This window comes from Dromiciops gliroides, chromosome 2 (genome assembly GCF_019393635.1).
Source record: "Dromiciops gliroides isolate mDroGli1 chromosome 2, mDroGli1.pri, whole genome shotgun sequence".
Taxonomy (NCBI): domain Eukaryota; kingdom Metazoa; phylum Chordata; class Mammalia; order Microbiotheria; family Microbiotheriidae; genus Dromiciops; species Dromiciops gliroides.
Window position 1 is genome coordinate 42,691,081 of NC_057862.1, and position 26,487 is coordinate 42,717,567.

Below are 26,487 nucleotides of genomic sequence, written 5' to 3' on the forward strand. Positions count from 1 at the left end.
TCTGTTCAAGTCCTACCTCCTCTTTGAAGGATGCTCCAATGACCTCTACTTTTTTGAAATCAAATCTGGCCAATAATCATTCCTTAAGTACCAACCATCTATCAGACACCGTGCTAAGTGCTGCAGATAAAAAAGAAAAGCAGAGGACAGTCTCTGCCCTCCTTGAGAATCTCACAATCTAATGGAGAAGACAACATGCAAATGAGAACACCTAAGGACAAACCAGCTATAGACAGGACAAACTGGGGAAAATCTCATAATTAGAGCACTAGAATTAAGGTGCATTGAGAAAGGTGTCTTGGGGGCAGCTAGGTGGCGCAGTGGATAGAGCACTGGCCCTGGATTCAGGAGGACCCGAGTTCAAATCTGACCTCAGACATTTAACAATTATTAACTGTGTGACCCTGGGCAAGTCACTTAACCCCAATTGCCTCACCAAAAAATGAAAAAAAAAAAGAGAGAGAAAGGTGTCTTACAGAAAGACTGCTATTGTTTGTGGACAGGTTGCACTGTCTGGGAGAATATCAATTCCTTAAGGGCAGGGATTGATTTTTATATCCCTAATGCCCAGCATAGTGTCTTAAAAATAACTGGGGCTTGGGGCAGCTAGGTGGCACAGTGGATAGAGCACCGGCCCTGGAGTCAGGAGGACCTGAGTTCAAATCCAGCCTCAGACACTTAACACTTACTAGCTGTGTGACCCTGGGCAAGTCACTTAACCCCAACTGCCTCACCAAAAAGAAAAAAAAAATAACTGGGGCTTAATAAATGTTTGTTGAAATGAGTTGTTGAAGAAAGAGGGCTTGATATTTCCCATACCTAGGGAACTTAAAGAGAACCATCCATCTTACACAATTAATACAACCATGAAAAAAAAACTGAAAAACACCTTTGTTCTGAGATTAGATGGTCCTAAGAACCTGCCTCTTGCTTCCTCCTGATCCCCTTTAAAAGTAGCACTGAGGTCAATCTCCTGGGCCCCATTTGGCAACATTGGGTGACCAGCCCTTACACAAGTAAGAAAAATGGTATGAGATTGAGGTAATCTTGGATTCCATTAAGAAAGTAATATTTTCATTAATTAACAGCTTTAAATGGAAACAAATAATGACTTAGTCTTCACCCATCTGTTCATTTCCAGACTAAAGGAGTACCATTGCATACCTCCCTAGTCAAACCACAAGTACAGCATTCAGTTCAGTTCTGGGCACCACAGACAACCAAGATGGGGAAAGACCATGGATCGATGTCATAAAAAGATCAACTGAAGGAATGGGGCATGTTTAACTTATAGAAGGAAACATTGAGGGGACACAAGAGAGATCTTCAAGTATTTGAAGAGCTACCATAGAAAAGATGTCTTAGACTTTTTCTGCTTGGACCCACGGCATAGAACCATGAGCAACGGGAAGAAGCTGCAAAGAAGGAATTTTAGGCTTATTGTCAGGAAAAAAAATTTTTCCTAGCAATTAGAGCTATCTAAAAGTGGAACAGGCTGTCTTTTTATTTTTGTAAATAGTATTTTATTTCTTCCAATTACATGTAAAGATAGTTTTCAACATTCATTTTTAAGAGATTTTGAGTTCCAGATTTTTTTCTCCCTCTCTCCCTTCCATCCCCCTTCCCCAAGACAACAAGCAATCTGATATAGGCTATCCATGTGCAATCATGTAAACATATTTCCATATTAGTCATGTTGTGAAAGAAGAAACAAAACAAAAGGGAAAAGCCACAAACAAACAAAAAAGTGAAAGAAGTATGCGTCAATCTGCATTCAAACTCTGTAGTTCTTTTTCTGGATGTGGAGAGCATTTTTCATCATGAGTCTTTTGGAATTGTCTTGAATCATTATATTGCTGAGAAGAGCCAAGTCTATCACAGTTGATCATCACACAATGTTGTGTTACTGTGTACAGTGTTCTCCTGGTTATGCTCACTTCACTCAGCATCATTTCATGCAAGTCTTTCCATGTTTTTCTGAGGGCTTCCTGCTCATCATTTCTTATAGCATAATAGTATTCCATCATATTAATATGCCACAACTTGTTCAACCATTCTCCAATTAATGGTCATTCTCTCGATTTCCAATTCTTTGCCACCTTAAAAGGAGCTGCTATAAATGTTTTTGTATATGTGAGGTCCTTTTCCCTTTTTTAATGATCACTTTGGGATGAAGCCCTAGCAGTGGTATTACTGAATCAAAGGGTATGCCATTTTATAGCACTTTGGGCATAGTTCCAAATTGCTCTTCAGAATGGTTAGATCAGTTCACAACTTCACCAGCTATGTACTGGTGTCCTCATTTTCCCACATTGTCTTCAACATTTATCATTTTCCTCTTCTGTCATATTAGTCAATCTGATAGGGGTGAGGTGGTACCTCAGAGTTGTTCAAACTTGCATTTCTCTAATCAATAGTGATTTGGAGCAATTTTCATATGACTATAATAAATCATTTTAATTTTTTCAGCTGAAAACGATGGAACAGGCTGCCTTAGGAAGTGATGGGTTCTCCCTCAGTGCAGGTCACAGCATCATAGTTCTAGAGCTAGAAGAGACCTCAGAGGCCATTCTCATTTTATAGATGGGGAAACTGAGGCTCAGAGAGGGTAAATTACTTTTCCCAAGGTCACAAGAACAGTGACTATCAGAGGAGGGATTAAAATTCAAGCCCTCTGGTTCCAAAGTCTATATTTTTCCCCTATCCCAGATCAGAGGCTGGATAGTCACTTGTCGGGTATAGTAGGGATTCCTTTTGGGCATGGGTTTTACTAAATACATGGCTGCTGAAGACCCCTCCAAATCTCGAATTCCATGATTACAACCCAGTTATCTAACAACTTGACCAATTTTCCAAACCATATATTAAACGTCGGGTCTGCCCCAGTTGCAGACATACCTCTCATCCCTTCCTCCCTTCTACCACCTTAAAACAACCGGCTAAAAACAAACATAAAAATCCTTCCATTGGTCAGACGCCTGCTATTCTGCAAGCCACAAATTCCACGGAGCCATCTGGCAGAGCGAAGGCATTCAAAGGAAATGTCTACAGTACATACAAAATAAGCTAAATTCATTTCAAGTGCAAATAAGGGAAGTTGACAAAGCTGTTCCCAAGTCCAGGCTTAAAGTCAGTAAATGTCCTTCTCAGAGGAGAAGGAAAATTATGTTCAGTATGGCCTCCTTAATGCCATGATGCTTGCACTGGGTAGAAGGCTTGTTTTCTCAGAAGCACGAGCTTCTTATCCAAACCCTCCCAGCAGTGGGAACTAAAGCCATTTGGGGGATTAAGGAACAGATTAAGCTACTGTCATTTCGGGGTTATAAGGTACAGACACCACCCACAGCAAATGGGGAAGGTTGAGTTCACACTAGGAAGCCCAAGTGAAAAGCCTACAAACACTTCCAATTTAGTCCAGTAAATTACCACGGGCCCTTTGAAACTTTAGGCACCTTAGATACTTGATCTGCCAACCCAGTGATGATGTTTTCCCTACCCATAGGTGAGCCTTTTGACAGAATTACTAAAGCTTAGAGTTGGAAAGGTTCTCAGAAGCCAACTAATCCAATCTATACCCAACCAAGAAGCCTCTCTGAGACATACCCAACTAGTGGCCATATAGGCTTTGATTAAGGGAGGAGAACCTAATATTTCCTAAGGGATCCCATTCTGGTAGGTTATTCCCAGACTTCAAACTTAAATTGTCCATCCATTGTTCATGGTTCTGCCATCTGGGTCAAGCTGAGTAAGTCCACTTTCTCTTCCAGTTGACAGCCCTTCAAACGCTATCATGCCCATTCCCAAAGTCTCTTCTCCAAGCTAAACACCCACGTTTCCTTTAGACATCATAAGGTATGATCATGTCTGGATTTCTGCCAAGCATCTGACAGTTTCTTAGTTTACCCTCTAGTATAAGATGGCAGCTGTGGATTTGATTAGAATGAAGTTGAGTAGATTCAGAACTGGATGAATGACTGACCCCAAAGAGTAGTTAATGTATCCTCCTGTAGGGCGGTGTTTCCTAAAACGACACCCAGAAATGAATAGTTACTATAGATGTGGTCTGAACAGGGGAGAGTACTACTGGAGTATCATCTCCTTAGCCCTGGACACTGTGTCTCTCTTAATGTAACCTAAGACTGTGTTAGCTTTTGTGGTTATCGGTTTTGGCCAGGCACTAAAGCAGTCCCCAATGAGATACGTGCTCTAAGGGCAGTGAGCTTAGCAAGAATTTGATTAGGAAGAAGCAGATAAACAAGGCTATAAAACAGAGAAGGGGCCAAAGAGTCAGAAAAACAAGATTGTATAAGGGAAAGGACACATCTTGAGTCAGGTAGACCCTAACTTGACTATTGCTCAAACATTATTTGACTATATCCTGACCAGCTAGGTAAACCATCGGACCTTTTCCTTGTGCCAGGTCAATCACTGGCACTATCCAGATACCCGGGCTTAGAACAGCTTCCAACAATGCCTAGCACAGCTGTGTTTGGCTCATCATGCTTAAGCACTGATGTCGTCCCTGACCACAGAACAAATAGCCCGGTCCCAGAAGCATGACCAAGCACACTAACGTGTCTTGGTCTCCTCCCTAGAGGAAACCCTGGATGAATAGGAGTCAGGAGTGTGTATACACACACACACACACACACACACACACACACACACACACACACACACACACACTCAATTCCCAGAAGAGATACAGAAAGGAGCAGGGGTAGAAGAGAATGAGGAGGGAAGAAGCCAAGGTCCCTGCCAAGGGAAAGGACCAGAGTTGAGGTTCAGGACTTCCTTCCTAGACTAACAATCAGAGATGCAGGTCCAAACTGAAGGTACAAATGCAGTCCTGAGACACATCGATTCCACCCACAACTAGTCTTTTCTGTGCTCTGCAGGCTCTGGCTTTGATCATCAGAGAGATTCACAAGGGAATCCAGTTTGCCATTTATATGCACTTACTGTTTCATTTTCCTATTGAATATTGTGGATATTGCTATGGTCCCCAGAAATGAGGCCGCCTGCTGAGATACAACTGAGGTAATTCCCTAAAACATAGCCATACCTGGGGAGAGATACAACAGTGCCCCTACATGAGAGACAGGACTTTAGGATTCCAACAGAAGCGACAAAATTGAACCTTTTAAAGGGACCAGCATTTTATCCACTAGATAAACCTACCTAGGAAACTACAATAAAAAAAAAAAAAATTCCATCACTCTGTCTTCTTTTTTTGTCCTCTCCTCCCCCTCTCTCCTTCTCTGCTCCTTCCAGTATCTCTCTGCCTCCCTCCCTCCCTCCCTCCCTCCCCACTCCCCCCACCCCCACTCCAACCACTTTCTATCTGGAACTTTTCTTTACAGGAACTCAAAGAACCTATTCCCATGATATCTCACTCATCTTCATATAAGCCCTGTGAGGTAGTCAGAGGTTCACAGACACACTCATCTCCCCAAAGCACTTAAGTGATCCCCAAAAAAGCCAGGTACAAGACCCAGAAAAGATCCAGGTGCAAGACCCATTCCCCTGAAATTCTAGCCAGTGTTTCCCCACTTTACTGGCTCTTATACACATCATTTACTTAGTCAAAGTTCCCTGCCTACCTGAAAGCCTAAGATCCTTTGGCCAGTAGAGCAAAGAATTCTGGGAGCCACCTATCAGCCCAGTCTCTTGCTTACCACTGGAAAAACACAACGAGAAGAATGCAGCTGTTTTTGATGAGATGGGCACCAGTGAAACAACGTCTGATTTTCATCAACTATAAGTAAGTTATTAATTCATGCCAGACATAGAAAAGAGATGCATCCATATTATAAACATAAATATCACAAGAGACAAGCATACAGACCACCTGGAAGGCTGTTGTGGACTATACATACATACACACACATGCACACACATATACTTATATAGCACATATATATATATATATACACACACACACACATACACATACAAATTCATATATATATGTATATATATATATATATATTGCAAAAACCACATGTGTGTGTGTGTGGTTTTTGCAATTCTCCTCAATCAATGTTTATGTGTTTATCCCTTCTCTTTCATTAGATAATAATAAATACCCTGCATTTGTATAGAGCTTTAAGGTTTGCAATTCTTTTCACATATGCCATCTTGTTTAAGACTCACAACAACCCTGGGAGGTAGTTGCTATTATTATCTCTACTTTATTGATGAGGAAACTGAGGCAGAGAGAGGTTAAATGACTTGTCCAAGGTCACACAGCTAGTATCTCAGGTCTTTCTGACATAAGTCCCGTGCTCTCTATTCATTGTACCATCCTGCTGCTAGAAGGTTTGATTTCCACATGGGTGAAGTGACTTGTAATGAGTTTTTGAGACTGGATTTGAACTTAGGTCTTTCTGACTCCAGGTTCACAAGATCTTTTATCTCTCCATGATGCTGAGTATACAGCTCTCTGATCAGTAGAAAATCAATCAACGTGAGAATCTATTGCCAGTCCCCAGCATAGCTTCAGAGTAGGTAGGGGACAGTGGGCATGACAGTTGAAGCCATCTGTGCCTCAATTTTCCTCTTAAATTGGGCCGAAGGCATTTGCTTAGAATTGTAGAATTTGAACTTAGAAGTCAAGCATAGAGAAGATCTGACTGGGCCCCTTCCTTTCACAGAAGGGGGAAATGGATTCAGAGAAGTGATATGAACTACCCATGATTACATGGCTCATGACTGCCTGAGCCATGAATGAAGCCCTCATCACCTAATGGCCAGGCCAGTGTCCTTTCCAGAGGTACCCGGAATTTACTGCATGAATGACCACAGTTGGGGGCATTCCTGAGGCCTCGGAATGACAAAAACCCCATTTTTATTTAAGTTGCTCTTTCCCAGACTGGAAACAGTCAGTAACAAACTGCCAGAATTCCTGGGGATGGGAGATAAAGGCAGGATAATAATGTAGCAGAGGACAACAGATGCTCTACTCTCCCCCAGCCCCTCAGGATGATGTGGCAATAATGGTGAGGGGAGAGATCCAATACCATGTAATTATGTTACTATCACAAAGGAAGCTGAGGCCGGCCCTACCTGCTGTCACCTTGGAAGAGTCAAACAAAGGAGAAGGAGAAGGTCTCTCTGAGTTGAAGGAGGAAAAAACAAGGAGGGAGACAAAAGGGATGTGGACCCTACAGCAGTGGATAAAGCAATGAGCATAAGAGGGAGACATGAGTTCAAATCTTGAGTCTGACATTTATTAGCTGTGTCACTTACCCTCTGTGGCACTCAGTTTCCTCATCCACAAAAGGAAGAGGTTGGATTAAATGACCTTAGACTATCTCCCCCATTAGACGGCAGCTACTCAGAGCAGAGTGTGTCTTTTGCCTTTCTTTGTATTCCCAGGATTTAACAGAATACCTGGCACATAGTAGGTATTTAATAAATGCTTATCGACTCACTGACCTCAAAAGCCCCTTTCAGCTCTGAAACTATGATTTATTACCTGCTTTCTTTCTACAAATACCAGGACAGAAATTATTCGTGAAGACCAGGGGAACTTTGAAGAAATAGCCGTTTACTGAACAAAGGCCTCAGAGGTATGAGATTCACAGAGGAAGGAGAGAGAAAGAAGGAACGAACGGTGAGTCGGATGGAGATGGAGAGTATGGGAGCGTAGTTCTTCCTTGTGCCAAAAATTAAAATGCAGCAATTTTCATTCCTCGGTTTGGAACAGTGACTGCAGTCTTAAGTCTGACCCCAACAATTAAGTCGATGCCACATTCGATCTCAACCAGTCCAAGCTGTCCACCAGGCCTAAGTCCATGAGAACTAATTAAGGGCAGAAGTTATAGGCTGGGAATCTATAAAGCAGAGTACTACATGGACACTTGGGCAGATGTGCAGGGCTGGAAGCTGGAGCCAATGAAGAATGTGATCAGAGAAATCGCAGCAATGAGGCTGTGAAAATAGAGCAGAGAGTCGTGGCCATCAGCCTGCAGTTGAGGGGCTTATAATATCAGTCAATTAATCAATAAGCATTTATTAAGCACCTACTGCATACCAGGCACCATGCTAGGCTTGGGTGGATTCAAGGAAAGGCAAAAACAAGATGACTGTCCTCAAAGAGCTCACATTCTAATTGGAGAGGGAGCATGTAAACAACTCTGTGTATATAAAATACATATGATTTAAATGGGAGGTAATCCCAGAGGGAAAGTACTAGATATGGAGGGGACAAGAAAAGACCTCTCACAGAAGGTGAAGTTGAGCTGTATCTTGAAGAAAGCCAGGAAGCAGAGGCAAAGGCAAAGAGCATTCTGGGTATGGGGCAAAGCCGGTGAAATGGCACAGAGCTGAGAGATGGGGTGTTGGTTATGTGTGAGGAACATCGAGATGGTCATTGTTGCTGGATTGTAGTCAGTGAGAAGGGAAGTCAAGTGTGAGGAGACTGGAAAGGTAAGAAAGGGCCAGGTTGTAAAGTAATTTACAAGTCCGGGGATTTTACATTTGATTCCAGAGGTGATAGGGAGCTCTGGGAGTTTATTGAGGGGGGAAGTAGTTTGACTTGCAATTCAAGAAGATCACTTGGGCAGCTGAGGACAGACTAGAACAGGGAGAGGGGAGGTAGGGAGATCAACCAGTGAGCTCTTAGTGTGAGGTGCTGAAAGACTGCACCAGAAGGATGACTGTGTGAGCAGAGCTAAAGGACCTGAACAAGGAACATCGCATAGGTAGAAATGAAAAGACTTGGCTAATATGGTATATACAAGAAAAGAATTGAGGATGACCTAGAGGTTGTGAGCTTGGGTGACTGGGAGGGTGATGGCATACTGGACAGTAATAGGGAAATTTGGAAGAGGGTTAACAATAATAATATTAATAAAAAGAATAGACAGGGGGCAGCTAGGTGGCGCAGTGGATAGAGCACTGGCCTTGGATTCAGGAGGACCTGAGTTCAAATCCAGCCTCAGACTCTTTACACTTACTAGCTGTGTGACCCTGGGCAAGTCACTTAACCCCAATTGCCCCCCCCCCTCCAAAAAAAAGAATAGACAGAATGAAGACAGGATCATCCTTCGAGAGCTGGAATGTACCTCAGAGGCCCCTCACTTTACAAATGAGGGAACTGAGGTCCAAGGAGATAAATAACCTGAATCTGGGTCACCTGGCCAATGAGTCAGTGGTAGGAACTTGAACTCAGATCTTCTAACTCTGGAATTGGTGCACTTTCCATTGTATCAAAAGTCCTTCACATGCCTCCTATCATTTGAACATGACGACAGCCCCATAATGTATACACTACTCATTATTAGTAATAACCACAATCCTTAAAATTTACCCAGTGCTTTATGGTTTGCAAAGCCATGGCATTAGACATTAGGCGCTCATATGACCTCACGGCAAATGAGACACCAGCATTATAATTACCAATTTGATGATGACATACCCCCAAAGAAATGTAACTGGTTTTAGGAAACTAAGAAATGAATGGGGTCAGACAAAGATTCCATATTGCTTGTTTCAACAATATCTTCAGCTCTAAGTCGCATGGCAAGGTATTGCACATTAGTGTACAGCAATATGAAGAAATAACTTCATCCCCGTTCCCAGATTAGATGAACTAAAAGTGGAAATTACAGAGTGATTTAAATCTGAAGAAAAAAAAAAGCACACGAACCTGGAAACAGTGAAAAGTTACACCTAGCACGAACACCAGGAACATTGCATAATAATGAAACAGATGGCAAAAAATAATGCCAACGTCTAAAACAACTTTGAAGTAGAGATGGGCATACTCAGAATAGAATTTCAAAAAAGCCTTTTTTTTTTTAGTTTGTTAGCGCAGAATCAACTGATAGACCAACTACAGAGTAATTCCAAAAAGCTGATATCCGCTATAACCCTCATGAATAAATGAATTATTTGACTGAGTATACAAAAACATCTAAGGACCCGTACAGAATGGTATATGCTAGATCCATCGCCAATGTATAGGGCCATAGGAAGAAAGGAGGAGATGTCTGGGAATAATCCTAAAGATGAGTATTAAATACCACTGAGGCAGAGATGGATTGAGAAAGGTCTTTAAAACCTTCAGAAAAACAATGGAAGCATATAGAAAGAACTTTTAAAGCTATTAAGTCGAATCCCCTCATTTTACATATAAGGAAATTGAAGCACAGTGAGGGTAAGTGACTTACCCAGAGTCACACAGTTAGTAAGTGTCAGGGGCTAAGATTCAAACCCAGGTCTTCCTGACTCTAAGTCCAGAGGCCTATTCACTATGTCATGCTACCTCTCATAGCATCAATACCATGCCTTTAAGGGTGGTAGAAAATGTGAACATCAGATTGCCAATTAAAGGCAGATAAAAAAGAAACATGTAGAATGGAATCTGAAAAACAAAAGTATATCAGAAATTCCCAATACTCTCAATCAATAATTAATAACAGGGGGCAGCTAGATGGCACAGTGGTTAAAGCGCTGGCCCTGGATTCAGGAGTACCTGAGTTCAAATCCGGCCTCAGACGCTTGACACTTACTAGTTGTGTGACCCTGGGCAAGTCACTTAACCCCTGTTGCCCCGAAAAAAAAAAATCAATAACAACCTTTGAATTGTAACGATTGGAATAACGCCACCTGCTGGATACTTACTGTAGAAGAGTTCTGCCCATGAGGCGAAGGTCTTTGAGGGCAAGACCAGGAGTCTTTTCTTCAGGAGTCAGGAAGTGACGCGGACTAGTGGGAGGAGGAAGGAAGAGACTGGCGCTCAGTCTCGCTCTCTTTCCTCTGGACTCTGGCGGAGAGCGGAGCTAGAAATGTGCTCTCCCTTTAATAGATAGGAATCTAGGCCTTTCTCTCTCTCTTTACCAAATTCTTATTCTCCTTAATAAATGCTTAAAAGTCTAACTCTTGCTAAAGCTTATAATTTATTGGCGACCACTCATTAGATATTTTAGACAGACTATCTGTCTAAAATATCTAATGAGTGGTCGCCAATAAATTATAAGCTTTAGCAAGAGTTAGACTTTTAAGCATTTATTAAGGAGAATAAGAATTTGGTAAAGAGAGAGAGAAAGGCCTAGATTCCTATCTATTAAAGGGAGAGCACATTTCTAGCTCCGCTCTCCGCCAGAGTCCAGAGGAAAGAGAGCGAGACTGAGCGCCAGTCTCTTCCTTCCTCCTCCCACTAGTCCGCGTCACTTCCTGACTCCTGAAGAAAAGACTCCTGGTCTTGCCCTCAAAGACCTTCGCCTCATGGGCAGAACTCTTCTACAGTAAGTATCCAGCAGGTGGCGTTATTCCAATCGTTACAGAATTCAAGCTCAAACCCTTCAGTTTCTACTTTTCACAGGCACATATTAAGAATTTTATACTTATAGAGTCCAAATGACATTTTTATATCAATGGGGAAAATTCCCACAAGATAAAGTAGCCTATTTTAATTTGTTTTTCAGTTAAACTATAAAATATAAATCGATGTTACCAATATACATTGATTCCTGTATTGCTTTGACATAACTCTCTTTTACTTGAAAGCCATCAAAGGATGATAATAGATTTAAAAATTGGTACAACACTGGCAGGTTTAATCATCTCCCTGGAAAATGCTGCATTTTATATCAGTTGTTCCTGATAGCATTGTGCTTGGTAATGGGTTTTAAATAAAAAACATTTTTCCCTGTGAACATTCAATTAGTCTTGCCTTTTCCCTAAATTTGTATTTATTTTTTACTTTTACAATGCAAAGGCAACATGATGTATTGGAGAGAGAGCCAGCCTTAAAGTCAGGAATACGTGGGTTCAAGTCTCATCTCTGACCTACATTGGCTCTGTGGCCCTGGGCAAGTTAGTTGCTCTCTTCAGGTCCTATTGCGGCTACAATCTCTCCAAGATTATCTGTTGCAGAGAACATGTCACTGAGGGGCTCCTGATACTAGGTCCAGTCCCTATCCTGATCTCTATTTGCAGAACATGATTAAGCCATGAGTGTAGAACTGGGTCAAAAACTTTGTGGACTCCTGACTAATATAGAAATGTTTTTCATGATGACACACATATAACTTGCATTGGATTGCTTCCCCTCTTAAAGGGGATGGGGGTGGGGAGAGAAGAAGGAAGAGAATTTGGAACACAATTCTAAAGCATGGGGGGAAAAAAGCATTGAGGACACAAAATCTTACAAAAATAAATATTGAAAATTACCTCTGGGGGGGGGGGCAGTTAGGTAGCAGAGTGGATAAAGCACCGGCCCTGGATTCAGGAGGACCTGAGTTCAAGTCCGACCTCAGACACTTGACAATTACCAGCTGTGTGACCCTGGGCAAGTCACTCAACCCTCATTGCCCCATAAAAAAAAAAATTACCTCTGCATGTAATTGAGGAAAAAAATCAAATATTTTTAAGATTTAAAAAAAAAACCCTACTAGGTATAAAAAAAAGTTTTGTGGAGGGAGGCAATAAATATTCATATAGCACCTACTGTGTGCCAGGCACTGCGCTAAGGTCCTTTGACAAATGTTGTTTCATTTGATCGATCCTCACAATAATTCTGGGAGGTAGATCCTGTTATTATCCCCATTTTATAGATGAGGAAACTGAGGCTGAGAGAGGTCAAGTGATTTGCCCAGGGTAACGTAGTCTGAGACAAGATTTGATCTTCCTAACTCCAATAGTCTGAGACAAGATTTGATCTTCCTAACTCCAACTTCAAGCACCTGAATCCCATGAGGGGCAGCTAGGTGATGCCATGGATATCATTGGACTCAAAGATGGAGACCTGAGTTCAAAGGTGACCTTAGACTCAAACTGTGTGATCTTGAGCCAGTCACTTTAATTTCTCTGTACCTCAGTTTCTTCATCTGTAGATTGGGGATAATCAGAGTACCAACCTCCTAGGGTCACTGTGAGGAGGATAAAATGAGGTCATGTTTATAAAGAGCTTTGCAAACCTCAAAGCATTATATAAATGCTAGTTACTGTTTTTTGTGGCTGTTGTTCTATCCACTATGCCACCCAGATACCTGATTATGTCATAAAATCTTCACAACCACCTTCAAAAGTGGCCATTATGAGTATGTCTTAAAAGAATTTCTGATGCAGTACTGCCATTTGGGGGGGGGGGGGCAATGAGGGTTAAGTGACTTGCCCAGGGTCACACAGCTAGTAAGTGTCAAGTATCTGAGGCCGAATTTGAACTCAGGTCCTCTTGAATCCAGGGCTGGTGCTTTATCCACTGTGTCACCTAGCTGCCTCCAGGACTGCCATTTTTAAGACAAGGAAGTCACAAAAAAAAAAAAAAATGAGACCTCAGACTGTAGCTCAAGTGATTAACTGTTTAGTGAAAAGATAATTTCTGGCACAGCTTTTTTTTTACTTAAGATGAACATGTAACATAACTAGCTACAGCTCTGGTGTTTTGGTTTTTTTGTTGTTTTGTTTTGTTTTGTTTTTAGTGAGGCAATTGGGGTTAAGTGACTTGCTCAGGGTCACACAGCTAGTAAGTGTTAAATGTCTGAGGCCAGATTTGAATTCAGGTACTTCTGACTCCAGGGTCGGTACTGTATCCACTGTGCCACCTAACTGCTCTCCCCACCCCCCCACCCCTTTTTTTTAGTACAGCTCTGGTGTTAATGGTTAGTCTGCAAATTTCAGCTATATCCCCAGGGTTTACTGACCAGTTTATTATTTTATCTCGTGTTGATCTTCTCCTTTTGGTATCTGTTCTTTGATGTATAAATCTTTATTTTCTCCTTCTTCCCTCTATTGTATCTTCCAGTCAAAATCTATATAATGGAGTTTAAGGTTGCTGCTTGGAGCCCACTGGCTTTTTTTTTTTTTTTTGATACTGTGGATCTATTCTCTGAGCATATCACAAGCCAGTTTTCCCATTTTTCTGTTTGTTGATGGGTATGATGGGCAGCAGCACCCATCAATGAATCTTTGGAACAATTTCTATCACAAGTGTGATAATACTTCTTTCTATACAAGAAGAATATGGGGCTTAGAGAAATGTCGTGACTTGTTCCTGCTCACCAAGCTTCTAAAGGAATTATTCTCAATCAATTTGAGGCACCCCCTGCTGTTCAACCAGCCTCCCCTCCAGATGCTAACTTATCATCCTCCCACACCTTTCCAAGGCAGGTGAAAAAAAAAAAAAAAGATGACACTTTGCATTTAATAACAGCAAGAGTCCCTACAATGCTTTAGGGTTTACAAAGCACTTTCAATACCTAATCTTATTTGGTCCTTACAATAACCTTGTTAAATCAGTGTTGGGGGGGGGGGCAGGTAGGTGGCGCAGTGGATAGAGCACCAGCCCTGGATTCAGGAGGACCTGAGTTCAAATACAGCCTCAGGCACTTGACACTTACTAGCTCTATAACCCTGAGCAAGTTACTTAACCCTCTTTGCCCTGCGGGGTGTGTGTGTGTGTGTATGTGTGTGTCAATATTACAGTGATTGTCCCAATTTCACTGATGAGGAAACTGAGGTTGGGAGGTCAAATGACTTGTCCATGACCACACCCAGGCCCATCCTTATTCCTCTACCACTCTATCTTCTTCTATAACCGACTTCCTAAACATGCTGCCTCAGCCACATGTGGCTGTGCTGGCCAAACCAGATTAAAAAATAGTTGGGAAATATTGGCAAAATAAATGAAAACACAGTAAAATATAGATAATATTACATTTAAAAACTAAGTCAACACGCAGCTCACAGGTGTCCTCTAGTATCAGTTGGTGACCTCTGTTTCCATTTGAGTTTGTTAGCACTGGTCTCAACTCCACCACCTCTCACTTATATGGTTCTACAGACATTTCAAAGGGATTTCACATTAGAGCATCATCTAAAAGGTAAGGAAAGGAATATTATATGCATTTGACATAAAAGGAGACTGAGAATAACACACAGTTAATGGTGTATAGGAACTATATTTCACTTCTCCTGATTCCTAGTCCAGAGACTAGGAAGAACAATTTCGTTGTTGTTGTTGGGGGTAGGAGCAAAGATCCTGGTGCGAGGAGACTTGTCTTTGAAGCCCAAAACTCAAGGGAGGGAAGGATACTGCTCTTCCTCAGAGAAAGCCCATGTGCAACAGCCATTGTTTAATTTAGATTGATGTTATTTAGTGTCAATCAACAAACATTTTGTGGGCAGTGAGGTGGCTCAGTATTGGACTTGGAGTCAGGATGAATCAGGTTAAAGTCCCTCCCAGACACTTACTAGCTCTATGACCCTCAGCAAGTCATTTAAGTTCTCTCAGTCTCTGTTTCTACAACTTAAAAAAAAAAAAATAAGTGCCTACCTCACAGGGTTGTTGCAAGGATGAAAAGAGATAACATAGGGGAAGCTAGGTGGTGCAGGAGATAGAGCATTGGCCCTGGATTCAGAAGCACCTGAGTTCAAATCCAGCCTCAGACACTTAACACATACTAGCTCTGTGACCCTGGGCAAGTCACTTAACCCCAATTGCCTCACCAAAAAAAAAAAAGAGAGAGAGAGAGAGATAACATACAGAAAGTGCTTCACAAACCAAAGCACTATAAAAATGCTAAATATTACTTAATAATTGCCTACTTACTTTGTGCCTCTCACTGTGGCAGAATGAATATAAAGAATGAAAAGGTCCCTACTCACAAAGGGTTTATATGCTAATCAGGGAGATAAGTACAAATATAAATATAAACTGAATAAAGGGTAGCTGTGCCTGGAGTCAGGAAAACAACTTCCTGTGTTCAAATCTGGTCTCAGACACTTACTGGCTGTGTGACTCTGGGCAAGTCACTTAACCTTAGTTGCCTCAATTTCCTCATCTGTACAATGAGCTGGAGAAGGAGAAGTGGCAAACCATTCCAGTATTTTTGCCATGAAAACCCCAAGTGGGGTCTTGAAGAGTAAGACATGACTAAAACAGTGAAACACAACAACGAAGGGAAATACACAGCAAGTCACTTCGAGTAGGTTTGGGAGAGGGTAAGATGTCTGTCACTGATGACCCTCAGAAACCCATGTCAACATGAGAACCGGCAGAGAGATTTTCCCACTTGAGTCCTTGTCCCCTACCCATCCTTTTCCTTATTATGTGACCGAAGAGTCAGGGAACTCACACTGAAGCCGGCCTGAGACAACAGGCTCTTGTAGGTTTGCCACACATCAGGTGTCTGGAGGCCTTTGGCCTTGTCGCTCTCCACCAGGTCCATGACGACCACCTGTAAAGCAGATGGGAAGAGGTGGTCAGTATTCCCTGACTAATTAGCACATATCCCAATGACTTTATTGTGGGCTGTATCCAATGAGAGGACAAGGAGGAAAGTACTCATGGGCATTCAGGTCAAAAGTGGGAATAGGATGGTAGAGTTGTAGATTCAGAGAATATCCAAGGCGAAAGTACTGTCCAGATCGGGGAATCACAGAATCACAGAATGTGAGAGCTGTAAGGGCCCTCTGTGGCCATTACTTCAAATCACACCCAAAATAGAATCACAGCTAAAACGTCCTCAACAATGGCTTATCCAGCCTTTTATCAAAAGCGACCAGTGATGGGAAGGCTACTACCACCTGAAGTAGCACATTCCACTTATGGAACTTAGGAAGATAAGGGGCCCTTTCCCCCTGACATGAAGCCCAAACCCTTCATTTCACAGATGAGAAAATAGAGGCCCAGAGGGCAGGAAATGATTGACCCAAGGTCTTATATATAGTTAATAGCAAAACAGCATTAATTAAATTTTGTTTTTATTAAAGCACTGTATAAATGTTAGCTACAAGCTATTATTTAAAGGAGAGGGCATGGGTGAGGGCAAATAAAAATTTTTCCAGTTAGGGAGAAACTGAGGCACAGACAAAATAGTGTCCAGGCTCACAGAACTGAACCCAGGTCTCCCCCACTTAGCAGGTGTGACCTCAGAAGCTCCCAGATAGCTCAGCTGTCTTGGTATCTCTATCCCATAGCCCAGGGCCTCAAAGGAATTCTTACCGAATTTGGCTCATAAGTATCCAAGGGGAGCAGCTTCAGGATGGACTCCAGGAGCTGTGGGATGCTCAAGCCTGCAACCACAAAGACAGCTTCATTGGAGTGGGACAGTGGGGACGGCAAGGCTAAGCAAGGGAGGTTATGAGCAGAGGCTTCTGGGACAGGGAAACCTGATCATACAGCTTTATCCAACTTGCCTGGTGAAGAGGTATTGTGGCTACCACTTCCTCTGAGATCTTCCCTCCTATCATGGTTAAGAGCAATCCTTTACATCCCTAAAATGCTTCAATACTTTTCAAAGCACTTTCTCATCCAGTGTTTTATTAGAATATGAGAGCAACACTGAAAGCCAGGCCAAAAAAAAAGAAAAGCTAATTTGATATTATTGGACTAAGTTAGGTAACACTCCAAGGACCAAAGAGGTAGTGATGGTCCCAAAGCACTCTGCCCTGGTCAGGCTCCATCTAGAGTACTGTGTTCAGCTCTGATTATCACAATCTAGGAAGGACATATTCAGAGGAGGGCAACTGTCCAATATGAGAATCAAGTCTACAATGTTCTAACCATTTGATCCAGACTAATCGCACCGCTGTAAACATGATATAACCTCTCCTTTCAATATGCCTATAACTAATATTTCACATGGGTTTTGGAGGAGAGATAGGGAAACATAAGGGACTAATTCTGAATGGACTTTCCATGAGCAGATGTCTGCATTCTCTTTAGCCATGCTATAGGGAACAGGCAGTGGTTAGGAATGGTGAGAAACTAGGCAGGTTGGCCAAAAAATTTGTGGACCCGAAAAAGGTTGACTCTATCTGTAAGGGCACTCTGAAGTTCTCTCCCTAGCTTGATTAGCATTAATCATAAAAGGAGAAGGATTCCGTTCAATTTATTCCTTTTACAGATAAGGAAACTGAGGTCCAGAAAGATGAAACATGAGCTGTTCCCCCAGATGGAATAATTCCTTTTATTATCACTGAGAAAGTTCATACAGCTGATTACAGCAGAGAGCCTTCTCTGAGGAAGTTCCCCTCATCCTCATAGCTATCAGCCTGTGTTACAGCACTGGGTCAAGTCATCTGTATGTGTGCCACTTCCCTTGGAAGTGAGGGAAATGATTGTTAGTAACCAATCACCTGGGGAGATCCAGGGTTCCCTGTTTTCTTAAGTCCTCATTTCAAAGGTCAGTCTCTGAAGGACATTACTGATAATGAGACTGAATTCACTCTCTCCTCAATGTAGTTATTGTTACCCCACAGGACCTTACAAGGAATTTAATCTAAGGTGAAACTCCAGCCCATTGTCTTCAGCTCAGGCTTGGGTGGGAGATATAGATTTTTTGTCTAGTTTGCCCAAGGCCCTAGGTGGTCTGGGTGTAAAGGTAGTCCCTTTGTCCAAGAGGAACACGATGTCACTCTCCCAGCTCCTCATTAGCATAGGCCCACCTATCATTTATTGTTAACCAATCACAATTGATTGCCATCCTCTGGAACACACACTTTTCAGAGAGTATAATAAGCTATGAACCCAACCACCTGCCATTATTGTCTTTGGTCCATGAGACAGCCAAATAATCCTTCCATTTATTAATAAAATGCTCACATTATTAATAAAGTGATCAATTACCCAGGAATGTCTGTTGAACTTTTTTTTTTTTTTTAGTGAGGCAATTGGGGTTAAGTGACTTGCCCAGGGTCACACAGCTGGTAAGTATTAAGTGTCTGAGGCCAGATTTGAACTCAGGTCCTCCTGACTCCAGGGCCAGTGCTCTATCCACTGCACCACCTAGCTGACCCTGTTGAACTTTTAAAATGTCACAGAAGGGAAGATTCACAGAGGCAAGGGTTTATTTTCTCTCTGTATTTAGTTTGGTCCCAAGTACAAGGCTTTTCATCTGGTAGTCATGTAATGACTAGGCTGGAGAGAAGACTTAAGGGAGACAAGATAACTATTAAGTATTTGCAGGGTTTTCTTGTGGAAAAGGGATTAGGTTAGTGCTATTTGAGCCTAGAGGACAGATCTGCAAGCAAGCGGTGGAAGGTGCCAGGATGGGAACTTCTTGGCATTCTTTTCTTTTTAAATTCTGAGTTCTAAACTGCCTCACCCCACGCACTGAGAAGGCAAGCAACATAGCAATTATACATGTGAAGACAATGAGGGTTAAGTGACTTGCACAGGGTCACACAGCTAGTGTCAAGTGTCTGAGGCCGAATTTGAACTCAGGTCTCCCTGAGGTACTATCATCGTTTTCTTCTCCGGTTGAGGAAACAGAGACAGAAATAAGTCAAGTCCCTTTCCCAGAGGCACATTATCTCCATTTTACAGCTGGAGAAAATGAGGCAGACAGAAGCAAAGTCCGTTGCCCTTGATGCTTGCAGAGAATCAGTATTTGAGGCTGGTTTTGAACTGAGGTCTTCCTGATTCCAAGTCCACAGTTCTTTGCCCTTTGCATAGCTTTAGAATTGGGAGGTATTTCAGAAGTCATCTACCCCAACCCTCTTTTTTTTTTTTTAACAGCTGAGGAAACTGAGACCCAGAGAGTTTGAATGACTTATCCAAAATCACATCAATAGTAAATGGCAGGGGGGCAGCTAGGTGGCTCAGTGGATAGAGTACCAGCCCTGGATTCAGGAGTACCTGAGTTCAAATCCAGCCTCAGACACTTAACACTTACTAGCTGTGTGACCCTGGGCAAGTCACTTAACCCCAATTGCCTCACTAAAAAAAAATAATAGTAAATGGCAGTGGGGCAGCTAGTTGGTGCAGTGGATAAAGCATGGGCCCTGGATTCAGGAGGACTTGAGTTCAAATCCTGCCTCAGACACTTGACACTTACTAGCTATATGACCCTGGGCAAGTCACTTAACTCTCACTACCCTTCAAACAAAACAAAACAAAACAAAACAAAACAAAACAAAACCCACAATGGTAAATGGCAGCGCCTAGGCTTGAGGCCAAAATCTCCAAGTCTAACATTCTGATATGATGTACCAGGAGTGCACAGCTAATAAGTGGCAGCTGATATGTTAATGTTTGAGATGCTTTGCATCTAGAATACCATTTATTCCTTACAACAAGCCTGTAACTTAGATGTTACTCTCATCCTCCTTTTACAAATGAGGAAACTGAGGCTTAAGTGACTTGCTCAGGGTCATACAGTTAACAAGTACCTGAAGCAGGATTCAAATTCAGCTCTCTCCAGACCAGCCCTCTCTCCAGCATGCCACAGATGCCTCTCTCTGGACCACTTCTTTTTTTTGCTGCAGGACAATGAGGGTTAAGTGACTTGCACAGGGTCACACAGCTAGTGTCAAGTGTCTGAGGCCGAATTTGAACTCAGGTCTCCCTGAAACCAGGACCGGTGCTTTATCCACTGCGCCACCTAGCTGCCCCAGCCCACTTCTTCTGATACCATGTTCATTTTCCTTTACACTAACCTCAAGCATCTCAGAGAGATGAAAAACTTTCCACTGTTACTTGACAACAAATCTGAAACCTTATGACTGAAGGATTAGGTGGATTTTTTTTTTCTTTTTCATTTTGATCCTTGTGTATCTGGGGATGGGGTGGGAAGAAAGCAGGGACTCACCATCTGCTCTGACTTCCAGTGGGCCACACCGGCATATGGAAGAAGTAGGAAAATTGGCATCTGCAAGAACTGAAAAAGGCAGGAAGTGTTAAGTCATCATTATCAGTCACAAGGAAAACAATGGTCCAGAGCACAGGAACATAGGTTTATAGCTGAGAGGAACCTTTGAGACCATCTCCAATCCTCCCATTTTGCAGATGAGAAAACAGAGAGCCAGAAGCTAGTGTGTTTTGCCCAGGGTTACACTGTTATTGTTTGTCCTTTGTTCTCAAAGAGCACCATAGCATCAGGAGATGATGTCATGACTTGCACTGAGAATTGGATTGAAGTGAGGGAGGGTAGTGCAAGGTCACCAGCCTCACTCTCTCCTCCAGAGCTATCTGGGTCCAGTGGGAAGGTAGACATCAGGATGTTTGGAGATGGCCTTCCACAAGTTCATATATGTAGTAAGCAGAAGTCCTCTGGTCAAATCCAGCACTCTTGCCACTGTAGCATAATGTGCAGTAATAGCTGGCTGGTAGGTATAGAACCACTAAAAGAGGTAGACTGAGGAAAGTCTAGACCAATCAAATAAAAGGTCCCCTACCCTCAGGTCTTCTCAATCAGGAAAGACAATGCAAGGTAAAGGACTTCTATCAAGCAATCAATAGCAATAATCAAGCCGAGCATTGTGTTAAGCACTGGGGATACAAAAATTATCAAGTCCCTGCCCTCATAAAGCATACACTCTAATAGAGCAGACAACATGTGCATATGTATGTCTGTATAAGATACATAATAAGATGTTGAATATGAAAATATAGCTTTTGTATCCGCCTGCCTCCTACAAACAGAATCAATAAATAGATCAGAGAAATTATAATATCTTATAATATCTCCTACAATTTGTTCCCATACCTGTCCTCCTACAAAATATCATAACAGATCAGAGAACATGGTTAAGAACCAGATCAGAGAATTTTAATATCTCCTAAGAGACAAACCAGATCAGAGACAAAAAAACATGATATCAATTTAATATTATGTCCCAAGAAGAAATATATAACACATGATCATATGTGTGGAGTCTCCCCTCCTAAGACAGAAGCTCAAAGACCCCTGCTTCCTAAGGATTTTTAAGGTTTCTTGACTCACAGGTTACAAAATAACTTCATTGGCATGATACAGATCAACCTATTACAAATGTAAATCAGTTAAACAATACAAATCAGTTTAACAACTCAACTTAAAGCAGATGCTAATGAATAGATTGGTGGAAATTGGAAAGGTATTATCAGAGACAAAGAGGTCTCCCTTTCTGGGGAAAGAAGATAGTGAATGGGAATTTCAAAGGAGCATTTGAGTTTGTTTATTCTCTTGGGGAAAGTAAATAGGGACTGTGGTTCACTTTGAAATCTTTGAGCTAAGGGCTTTTTGCTCCTATTAATCCAGGATCCCATAGAAATTACTTTTGGGGGGCAGCTAGGTGGCGCAGTGGATAAAGCACTGGCCCTGGATTCAGGAGAACCTGAGTTCAAATCCGGTCTCAGACACTTAACACTAACTGTGTGACCCTGGGCAAGTCACTTAACTCCCATTGCCCTGAAAAAAAAAAAAAAACTTTTGGATAATAAGGTACCTCCATCAAATGCAGATGATCCATATATTCATATTAACAAAGGTAACAATAATTAGTAACTGTAAGCACCAGGAAAGGTCTCTTGTGGACAAGGTAGACCTGAAGCAGAGTCTTGAAGGAGACCAGAGACCCAAAGAAGCAGAGATGAAGAGGAAGAGCCCTTGCAAGTATGGGAACCAATGAGTACAAAGCCACCAAGATGAGACATGGGACAGCAAGGAAGCCACTATGACTGGCCCATAGACCTTATAGAGGAAATGATATAGAAGAATAAAAAGGAAGGAAGGAAGGGGCTAGAAAGGAAGAACTTTGAAAGCTAAGCAGAGGATTTTATATTTGATCCTAGAGGCAATAGGGAGCCATTGGAGTTTATCGAGGGGATGTATGGGGGTGGGTCCCATAATCAGACCTGTGCTTAAGGAACATCACCTTGTCAGCTTAATTGGAGGATGGGCAGGAGTGGGGAGAGATATGAGAAATCAAGACCAACTCTGAGTCTACTTGAATAGGCAAGAGTTAATAAGGGTCTGCATTGGTGTGGTGATGTGAGAGAAGAGGGCATATACAAGAGAGTGTGGAAAGAGAAACAAGATTTGGCAACTGATTGGTTATAAGGAAAGGGTGAGAGTGAGGATGACTCACCAATGTAGTTAAGCTGGGTAACTGGAAGGATGGTGGTGCCCTAGATAGTAACTGGGAAGGTAGGAAAAGGGGTGGGTTTGGGGGCAAAGATAATGAGTTCTGTTTTGGCCACGATGAATTTGACATGCCTTGGGAACTAGAAGGGAAGTCAAGAGAAGGCAAATATAGTCACAGAATCCAAAACAAAACAAAAACCAATGATATATAAAAGGGAAAATCAGAGCTGTTTAACTCAAGAAACAGTTATTAGTTGTCTACACTAGCCAGACACTGGACTTTGAGAATACAAAAACAAATATAAATCAGTCCCTGTCCTCCCACCATGGTTAGAAAGACTGATACATCAATACAGATGGTTCTTCTAGGACCAAAGAATGCTGCAAATGCAAGGGTCTCTGACATCACTGGATCCATTCATTGCACAGCATAAACCAATAATGACTTACCAAAGCCCAATGATAGAATTGAGACAACAATCCGGCTCTCTTGACTCCCAGGCCAGTGCTCTTACCTCCAGGCCTCGTTAGGGGGACTGTGCTAAGAGGGTTAAAACACCTTCCCTCCCAGGGAAGAGCTGATTGTGGCAGGAAAGATACAAGCTCAATATAGCAGGCTCTTTTAAAAGACTGAAATAATTGACTTGCAATAATTGATTTCGTTTTTTAGGCCATCTGAACAGTCACACTAGATCTCCCTGGGGTGGATGCATCATTGGCCAAACAACGGAGCATTGGGACAGGTGAAAATGCTACTGTATCTACCGTATCACATGGACAGGGCTGAAGTATTCATTGTAAGTCCACAAAGCCGGTTCTGAACATTTGGCTCCCTGGAGCTGATAGCACAGCCACCTGGTATCATCTTGCCTGATCCCTGTGCCTGGTCCCTGTGGGAGTTAGAGCTAGAAGGGACCCTGGAGTTCATCTAATCCAGCCCCTTCATTTTACATAAGAAGATTTCCCCAAAAGCCATAATTTTGATATAAATCAAAGCAGGAACCTCCTCCCCGCTGTATTTCCTCAGGCTAGTGCCACATCTGCCAAAGGTGTGTAGTGAGGGGACAGCTAGGTGGCTCAGTGGATAGAGCACTGGCCCTGGAGTCAGGAGGACCTGAGTTCAAATCTATCCTCAGATACTTGACGCTTACTAGCTGTGTGACCTTGGGCAAGTCACTTAAACTTCATTGCCCAACCAAAAAACAAACAAAAAAGGTGTGTAGTGACACGGACATAGCCTGGAGAAGGGGCGCTTGGGGATTTTAGGGGTGGATAATTGGAAGAGCTGATCCTCAGGGCACTTGACACAGCAGCAGAAAAAGGTCGAGTTCATGTAAATCAAATCCTGCCTAAAATGGCCTAGGAAAGCTCCCCCTTCAAAGGAACCGGACAAAAAGAAAATGTTTGTGAACGGGGATTTTCAAATAAAGGGCTTAGTGTGTTTGAACAGGCGGAAGTTCTTTTCTTGGGGGACAAAAGAAAAGGAAGAGATGAAAGTGAGAGGTTAAAGAGATCACAAGGAAGTTTCCCGGTGGACCAGACCCCCAAGGCTTTCTCTCTTCTGGGGGAATCCAACTGTCATAGCCCAATAGCCCGGGGCTTTGCGGGGTTGCTGAAGGAAGCCTCGGGCCCAATCACCTGACTTCCTGCCCTGTGGCCAACCTGAGCTGCCGGTTGATCCTTCTGGGGATCCTGAGGACAGGGCTGAGGGTGGCGGGGTGCGGGTTTGTGTGCGGGGACGAAGGAGTGCACGCTGCGGCTCAGGAGGGAGCGATACGCACGGGGCTGGCTACCTGTGGCCGAGGGGGTTCTGCCGTCCCAGTCCAGGTACTCGGGGCCACTTTGCCGCCCGCCCCCCAGCCTCTTGGGCAGCCCCAGGCCGGGCGTTGGGGGCTCTTACCAATCTCATCTCCGTGCCCCATCTTGGCCAGGGCGAAGAGCAGCTCCGGAGAGAGCAGTGCGGGGATTCCCTTCAGCACTACCATGATCCCGGGAGACTTTGGGCCACCTGCACGTCGGGAGCGAGTGGGCTGGGACCAGCCTGGGGGGGTGGGGACTGGGCGGACCTTCGGGAGCTGCAGGAAATGGTTTCATTTTCGGAGGGATGGGGCGGCGAGATTTAAAAAATAAATAAATAAAATAGAAAAAAAAAAAAAAAAAGAGCCCCTGGTCTGGCTGACCTCCACCCGTCCGTGCCCGTCCCAAAGCATCACCAGCCCCCGCCCCTTGCCTTGCCCTTGCCCCTGCCCACAGGACAGAGCAAGTCCAGAGTTCTCTCGGCCGGAGGGGGTCTAGAAACTGAGCCGACTTCCTGAGGGCTGGGAAGTCTTGGGGCTGCTATCACCAGCTGGACAGTGGCCACCCAGACACGCACCAAGGGAGCTGAGGTTGTATTCAAAGAATCACAGAGCGCTGAGCTGGGAAGGGGTCTTGATCCCAGGGCAATCTCGTCTAATGCAACTGACGCTTAAAGAGGTTAAGTCTAAGGTGTTCCTAAGGCCACACCGGTAGTAACGTAACAGAATCAGGATTTGAACCCAGATCCTTGACTTCCAATCCGATTAGTCAGAACTGGAACTCTGATCTTCCGCATAGTTTGACTACAAATCCAATCACTTCTGCACGACACCAGATTTCTTTTGCTGGGGGAGCCCGGTGGACCTGACACTAGGGTCATGTGCCAGCCTTTTCCCCTATCCCTGTGAGTCCTGGAAACGCAGCCAAGTCCGAGAGCAGTCTGGTTCCCAATCCATCTATGGATCCTTCACTCCCACCTGTGTCACGGAGAACAAATATAAAGCTATAAGATATCGGTTTTGCTTCAAATTTTCAAGGCAATACAGGGGAAAGAGGCCTTGGAGTCACAGGACCGGAGTTCTAATCTCTCCACCATTTACTACCGGTGTGACTTTGAGCAAGTCACTGCATCTTTTCTCAGTTTCCTTACCCATAAAATGAAGGGGCTGGACTAGTTAATTTCTAAGTCCCTTACAAGTCTAAATCTTAGAAGGAGTAATGCACAATGAATATAGACCAGACTTTAAAGCAACGGGAAGTCCTGGTTTTCAAGTTCCATCTTTTACATACATAGACTGTCTGTGTGACCCCCTACCAAGTAACTGGCTGTCCCAGTGATCTAGACCAGTGGTGTCAAACTCAAATAAAAGTGTGGGGAGAGGGGGAAGAGGTGTCACTGAATTGTACACAAGGATCTCTGAAGGTAAATATTGCCCTAGAAAATGACACATCAACATTATCTAAGCTCTACTGTATTTTTATTTTGTTGAATATTTCCCAATTGCATCAGAAGCTTTGTGCCTTGTGTTTAACACCTCTTCTCTGGACAACTAAGGATGGAAATTGCCAGAAAGGTGCTTAATGGTAGGCCCTGCTAGAGGGAGTTTGCTCGCCTGGAAGTTGCCATACCTGTGAAATCACAGGTTTAATCTCTTTCGCTACAATTTTCGCTGGGACAGATCTTCCCTCATGCAACACAGTTTGAAACCCTTCAGAGGAGGGAGTCGTGAGCTGCAGTGGCCCAAAGGAGAGGCTGGAGTACACAGAAACATTCCTCCAGTGGCTAAAACACTCTGAGACTGGTCCTGGAATGGTGGACATTGTTAAGGGCTAAAATTCTAGCTAAACTGTCTAAAATATCTAATGAGTGGTCGCCAATAAATTATAA

General features: G+C 43.1%; 1 protein-coding gene across 2 annotated transcripts in view; it reads right to left on the reverse strand.

Moving 5' to 3' along the window:
* FUOM (fucose mutarotase) overlaps positions 1-24,832 on the reverse strand; it is a 39,392-nt gene extending 14,560 nt beyond the window's left edge. The window contains exons 1-5 of one of the 2 annotated variants that reach the window (XM_043986570.1): positions 24,703-24,832; positions 20,547-20,615; positions 16,958-17,028; positions 16,089-16,190; positions 7,697-7,935 (exon numbers count right to left, since the gene is read on the reverse strand). In XM_043986570.1, coding sequence (XP_043842505.1) covers positions 7,807-7,935; positions 16,089-16,190; positions 16,958-17,028; positions 20,547-20,615; positions 24,703-24,787 — 456 coding nt within the window. In that variant the 5' untranslated portion in view covers positions 24,788-24,832 and the 3' untranslated portion in view covers positions 7,697-7,806. Of the gene's footprint in view, positions 1-7,696; positions 7,936-16,088; positions 16,191-16,957; positions 17,029-20,546; positions 20,616-24,702 lie in introns of those variants that run through there. The other variant, XM_043986569.1, reaches the window with a different exon arrangement.
* Positions 24,833-26,487: the final 1,655 nt, after the last annotated feature.